This window comes from Mchenga conophoros, linkage group LG10 (genome assembly GCF_057382185.1).
Source record: "Mchenga conophoros isolate Kocher_MC1m ecotype Shallow Benthic linkage group LG10, M_conophoros_male_GT1.1, whole genome shotgun sequence".
NCBI classification, from domain to species: domain Eukaryota; kingdom Metazoa; phylum Chordata; class Actinopteri; order Cichliformes; family Cichlidae; genus Mchenga; species Mchenga conophoros.
The window spans coordinates 6,734,683-6,741,198 of NC_140535.1; the positions used below are offsets into that span (position 1 = coordinate 6,734,683).

The 6,516-nt window shown below is 38.6% G+C and overlaps 1 protein-coding gene across 1 annotated transcript; it reads left to right on the forward strand.

Annotated features, from left to right (window-relative positions):
- The first annotated feature begins 2,281 nt into the window (after positions 1-2,281).
- On the forward strand, positions 2,282-5,717 carry bsx (brain-specific homeobox). Its single transcript, XM_085287907.1, has 3 exons — positions 2,282-2,769; positions 3,211-3,401; positions 3,757-5,717. The coding sequence occupies exons 1-3, from the start codon at positions 2,526-2,528 to the stop codon at positions 3,997-3,999; spliced, it is 678 nt and encodes a 225-aa protein (XP_085144033.1). The 5' UTR covers positions 2,282-2,525; the 3' UTR covers positions 4,000-5,717.
- Positions 5,718-6,516: the final 799 nt, after the last annotated feature.

Sequence of the window (6,516 nt, forward strand, 5' to 3'; positions counted from 1 at the left end):
AAGCCCATTTACAACCGCGTTTTCTTCCCATTCATTGTTTACTATCCAGCACGGCTATATTGATAGGTGAAATCATCCGAACCTGCCACGTCAGAAAAACGCAAAAATGTAATGAATAAAAGGGACACTAAAAGGCAAGCAAACAAAAAACGCGTCCTTAACCCAATTTCATCACGTAAAACTAACTTCTTATCCTGGTGCTTTTCACAAAGGGGATGAATCAGAGGCAGGTGCAGCAGGGATACATTGTCTTATAAAGTTCCTGTCCTTTTCTTCCACTTAGCTTTATTTACGTGCTTAAAAATGAGCGTTGGAGACGTGTTTTGATTCTGACATACTCGTGTAATCTCATAGTTTTTTATGAAGCAGGCAGAAAATCGTATTTTATTTCCTTCTCACTGCCTTATTTAACATACTGAGGGAAATATTTGCCCCATATGAAGTGTAAAGAGGGTTTTTAGAAAGGCGTTCACCTTTTATCGGTTTCAGCGATATCAGAAAACACAAATGTGTCGCAATCGTACACATTTGATTTGCATCCAACTATATTAATTTGTGTAGCCTATTGAGCGTCAGTTCTGAGCAAACTTATGCAAACTAATGCAGCAGAACAGCGCCTTTCTAGCATAACTGACTCCCAGTAATGAATTTGCTCTCCTTCCGTGTGATCAAATAGAAATCCTGTCCTCCAGTCCAAGGATTACAACTTCCGCTCTAACATCTCTCTTAATTGCCTAATAGCATTGCAGCGTGAATTCCGCCTGCATTAAGACACTTTCACATTAAGCGCACTGATTGGAAATGTGATGACAACACCATATCAACAAATTACAGCGCAGCGCTTTCTATCCAAAATGGGCCCAGGAGCGGCACTTGTACTCTCCCAGATTTCAATACCGACAATTACAGCCAATTTGGGTGGAATGACAAGACAGACCTGTAGCAGATTATCTCCCTGTGGCACAAGCTAAGTCACTTAATTCAAAAAGTACTAATACGTAGGAAGAGAGCAGAAATTGTTTCACTCAGTGTCCTGGACGGTAAAAGAAAGAAAGAAAGAAAGAAAGAAAGAAAGAAAGAAAGAAAGAAAGAAAGAAAAAAGCATATGGTCAAAGGAAATCAAAAGGCCAATTCACGTGGACAGCAGATATACCAGACTGATGACACAAGGAGTCAAAAATGAGGTAGCCTAGGCTACATGTGAAATACGATGTGCACGTAAGAAACTCTCATTCAAGTTTACCACGCGCTATATACACTTGTGCTGTGTTTCTTTCTTATGGCTTGTAGGGAAATGGCGAAACAGCACAATTCTTAAACACCACGGGGAGACCGGTCTCCCCACAAAATCATCTGTACTTTCACATGATTTAATTTATTTTTATTTTATTACAGTTGAACCAATGTATTTTGTGACCATGAGCTATTCGTCTAATTATTTCATACATATTTATTAAAGTAATCAAAAACTCGTTTTTTCCTGAGGAGTTGATTTCTTCTTTTTCAGACGGTTGTTACAGGTGGTCCGTTCGCGCTTAAATAAATGAGAAAAAAGTCATTCTTAAAATTAATTGATTGATCTTTTTTATGACAGAAAGCAGCAACCTTTGTTCAGTCATGTTCCAAACATTGCAAACGGTTAGCCATGTTGGATGTCTTTTTTCTGTGGCCTTATTATCTTGTTTTCTTGAAAATGACTTTGCAATGAGTACAAAGTCTGTTTGTTAATTTATGTCCTTTAGAGTTTGTGGGTGAATATTTATGTAGCAGTATAGAATGTTTTTACCAAGCACATTAATAAAGTAATAAATGGCTTGTACCTGAACTACAAAGGGAAGTTTAAACATCATGTACAATTTGTCTTGCCTTACGTCCGTAGCTCCCGGCTACTTGTTCATATTCTATGACAGACACAAAAAACTCGCCTTCATTTTCACACATGATTAAATGCAACGATTGAATTGTTTGAAGACTGTAAAAAAACTTTCGAAACAAATATGGCCTCGTTCGTAGGTTATATTTATTTTTATATAGTATCCTCTATTCGGGTAAATACAGAATAACGTTTTCACTCGGACAGAAGTCAAAAACTGCGTAGTTGCTTGGCGACCACTAAAGCGCAACCATACCCGATGATTCCCAGTTGCTTTCCAAATTAACCCTGTTCACAGGTGCGCTCCTTATCTTAAAACCCACCAAAATAAATAAACAAATAAATAAATAAAAAGACAGCTTGGAATCCGTCTGAACCAATCAGAGTGAAAATCTCGTCCCCCGCGGCTCTCCTCCGTCCATCAAAAGCCCTAATTGGCTGATGCGCAAACCAGTATCCCCAATCCGGCACCGTCTCTGAATAAATACTTATTGCAAACGTGCCCTCCCACCGGTGTCTGTGGAATGTTCGGCATAGTGTCATTCACTGGTCACACAGAGGGTCCACATTTAAATTTGACAGAGGCTTGGAGGGAAGAGGCAGGTGTTGATGCAGGTTTAAAGGCAAGGAAATAATCATCCACAGTAACACCATGAGTATGAACTACGCATCTGCGGCACCCACACAGAGGTCCACGTCGTTTTTCATTGAGGACATCTTATTGCACAAGCCCAAGCCCCTGCGAGAGGTCATCCCGTCGCCGTTCTGTAGCTCCTTGGCTTCCCGGGTGCCCATCCTGGAGTACGGATACCCGCTGATGCCTACCCCAATATTAGCCCCACATCCGCACCATCCTCTCCACAAACCGGAGCACCACCAGTACTTCTTTACGTCAGGTAAGCAAGAGAGAGGCAGAGGCCTGGGATAACAAGGAAGCTGTCACACACAGCGGGCTGTTATCTGGACATTGCCTCTAGTTTTTAAATAACGATTTAGAGGAAAAGCACAAATCTCGGAATCCTTTATTTGACTTAACCGCTTCAATTATGTGTTTGTTTGAATGCATTTTAATTATTGTATTCTACAAAGTGCATTCAAATCTTAAAGCCGATTGTAACATGCAGGTGTTTTACTATTTATATTTTTTTTCTTTCTTTTTTTTTTTTTTTTTTTTTAAATATGTCATTATTATTATTACAAATAGCGAGGTTTGTTACCTTGGCAAAGAATTCATCACCAAACTCAAATTCATCCTATTTCTGGGATATATTCTGATTTTTCTTAATACTTCAATAACAATACAAATAATACAAACCACCTCTTCTTATTGCCGGCAGGAATGCAGATGCCCGCCTTGTTCCAGCACCACGCAGAGTTACCGGGTAAGCACTGCAGACGCAGGAAGGCCCGGACTGTTTTCTCTGACTCGCAGCTGTCCGGGCTGGAAAAGCGGTTTGAAATTCAGCGGTATCTGTCCACACCTGAGAGAGTGGAACTGGCCACTGCGCTGAGCCTGTCAGAGACACAGGTTGGCTCGCGCGCGCGAACGCACACGCACACACACGCACACTCAAATGTGGAGTGAGTTATTCCCTTTTTAATTTATTTTATAATACATAAAAGAAAGGAAAAACAAAACAATAGCTACATCATCAATGCGTTATTTAGCCCTATATACGAAATATATGGGATAATTAGAATTAGTTTCATATCTCGAATGAAACTCCATATGTTAAACTGTAGTTTACAGTAGCAGAAAACACATTTCAGTTTTAATAATAAATTAATATTTATTTATTAATATTTATTAATAATAAAATATTTTACACACAAGCAGAGCCATAGAAACTTTTCTAATGTGCGTCTTTGTTTCTTACGTGCAGGTGAAAACATGGTTTCAGAACAGGCGGATGAAGCACAAGAAGCAGCTGAGGAAAGCGCAGGACGAGCGGAAGGCAACAGGAGAGATGGAGCGATGTGCGGAGAACTCCAGCGAGAGCGAACTGAACGACAAAAGCGTAGAGGAGCTGAAACACGGCCTCGAGACGGATTCGTATATGCTGGAAGAAAACGACGACGATGTGGATATCGAGGATGACATTTGCTCCCCGGATCATCTACTATAGTAGGCTGCACTGTTTGTTGGCTTATTGTTTTGTTTTTGTTTGCTTGTTTTTTGCTTTTTGTAAATGCAGCCTATAGACAGCTGTAGGATCATTTTAAGTTTATTTCTTTAAATAGCTAGCCAATATAAATGGCAGTTTTACAGTGAGGGGGGAACAGGCTGTACAATACACTGTTAATTAATTTTTTTTATATAACTGCCAATTTTCCTCTGCATAAAGGCTATGGATTATTCTGTTATGTTTTGCAAACTCTCTATATTATCTATATTATTATTATTATTATTATTATTATTATTATGAGTCTCTAGACATTTTATTTTGAAACATCACAGTTGTGTCTTTTATTTTCAGGAGGAAATAAGTGTACAAATGAATGTAAATAAACCCGTGGAAAAGCGCTCTGCCCATGTTTTACTATACTTTTATTCCAGACAACATTCTCCATGTTACTTTAAGAAAAATGTATATGTTATTGGCAGTGTGTGGATATTGTTGAAGATTTTGTAAATCAGGTTTTGAATGAAAACATCATTTATATATTTTTGTCTGTAAATATAACTAACAGTACATCGTTTTTTTTGTTATTATTATTATTACTATTACCGGTATTATTATTATTATTATTATGTGTGTGTGTGTGCGCGCGCGCGCGCGCATGTATGTTTTCTACCGGGGAGCATTTGCTGTTTACATTTCCAATCCAGAAGGAGTGATTTTTTTTTTTTAAGTAACCACATAAATCCTGTGAATGCAATGTTACTGTTTAGACGCAACATGTGGCTGTAATCCTGTTATCATGGTGAGATGCTTCTCGGAGTTCAAACGGCTGTCTTAACCACTTGCATTAAGAACCGGTCTCCACAGCATGGAGCTCAGCTTTGAATGCGAGGCTGCATCATCTTCTCTACTGGGTTTCCTGCATGATGGCGTGAAGCCCGCTGAGCTTTGAGCCAACCAACGCAAAAGAATGACAGGATAAATTAGGAAAAGTCAAACGCTCCCACAGACTACACCTGAGTACGAGTATATTCAAGTAAGCTTTTTTGTAAGGCTGGGAGATAGCAGAGTTTTACATTCCAAGTCTCGTCATAACAAGATTTCTAGTTCGATTATTCAGAATCAGGGTGGACATCCGCAGCAACACTGCGGGCTGTTTTGTTATAATGTAGTGGACTCGGTTTAATGCTCTGGGTGTTGTATTAAACGGACACTACAGATAAACAATAAACAATTTTTTTTCTCTTCGCATTAGTGGCGAAAAGGTGTAAAAAGTAAGCGATAATAGCTTTTGTAATTAGGGTAAAGGCTTGGTAAGTGTTCCGAAAATCTTTTTAAAAGACAGTGAACAGTTTTCAACAGTTTCTCTAAATCCAAATTGAAAATATAGCAATAATTCCATGATGCACACCTCATCTTAAGGCAGGTTTGTGTTTCTGCCAATAAATTTGATCTTAAAATTGAATGTAAGCGAAAATCCAGGCATTTTTAATTATCGTATATAATATTTTTCGACATTTATTTTGAGTCAGTGTCCTATTCATGTTTTTTTGTGGTTATATACATCTTTAATCTGACCATGGAAATACATATTCTTTTACATTATCACAAATCCTCGTTTCAACTTTTGCATTTTGTCTGTGAACATTAAACATGAAAGAATCCAGCCCATTTTTGTCCTGCTGGGTTATTTATAAATATTTTATGTTGAGCTGGACTTTGGAGCAGATAGGCAGATAAGTCCATGGTGGCTGCCAAAAAAAACATTAAAAAACAGATGTTCATTCATTAATTTACTAATCATGTAGTTTGGTTGTAGTTGATGCTGTAGTCCATCTCGTTCAATTATCTTTAAAAAGTCGTCCACTATTGCACATTTCAGTCAACTCCCTCTGCTCCATAGACTTTAGCTCTATAAGACTGTGAAATTAAATCAATGAACAAGCTCTCTCTTCATTTTCTGATTACTACTGTGATCAGGATGAGGATGGAAGGATAGTAAGTGCTTGGACATGTAGATAAGATACACAGACATCTCAGGCTCTTAAACAAGCTCACCTTACATGAATTTAATTGTTTTATCAGACACAAGGGAATCTGCACAATAACATGCAACTAGTCTCTTGTCCTTTGTGCTCTATTTACAAGCCTTTCAGGCAATTTGAAAAGCGATTCATGTCGTCTTCAAAATGTGATTCTAGTAACAAGCAGCAGGAGAGAGAAAAAACTATGTGGAAAACAGGCCATGCAGAAGGTGATCAATTAAAAGATTAAGCGTTTTGCAACACATGGACGCATCTGCATTTGGGCTTAATAGCAGGGCCATCAGCTCATTTTCAGGATGCCTGCCGCCTACTGAAAGTGTGCTTCTCGCATCAAAGCCTCCAGGTCTGCCTTAGTTTCCCAGTGGGCATAAAGGGATGCTAATTTGGCCCCTTCATGTATAGCAGTGAAAGACTCCTTCAATTAACTGGATTTCAATGGCAAAAAACGAGTAGGTGGGATGGTTAAAAAAAATGC

What these genes read in the sequence shown, in the direction of transcription:
- bsx (XM_085287907.1), top strand. Translation starts at nt 2,526, where the DNA reads ATGAGTATGAACTACGCATCTGCGGCACCCACACAGAGGTCCACGTCG. An exon ending in CCAGTACTTCTTTACGTCAG is followed by an intron (nt 2,770 to 3,210) that starts GTAAGCAAGAGA and finishes TATTGCCGGCAG; the next exon opens with GAATGCAGATGCCCGCCTTG. An exon ending in TGAGCCTGTCAGAGACACAG is followed by an intron (nt 3,402 to 3,756) that starts GTTGGCTCGCGC and finishes TCTTACGTGCAG; the next exon opens with GTGAAAACATGGTTTCAGAA.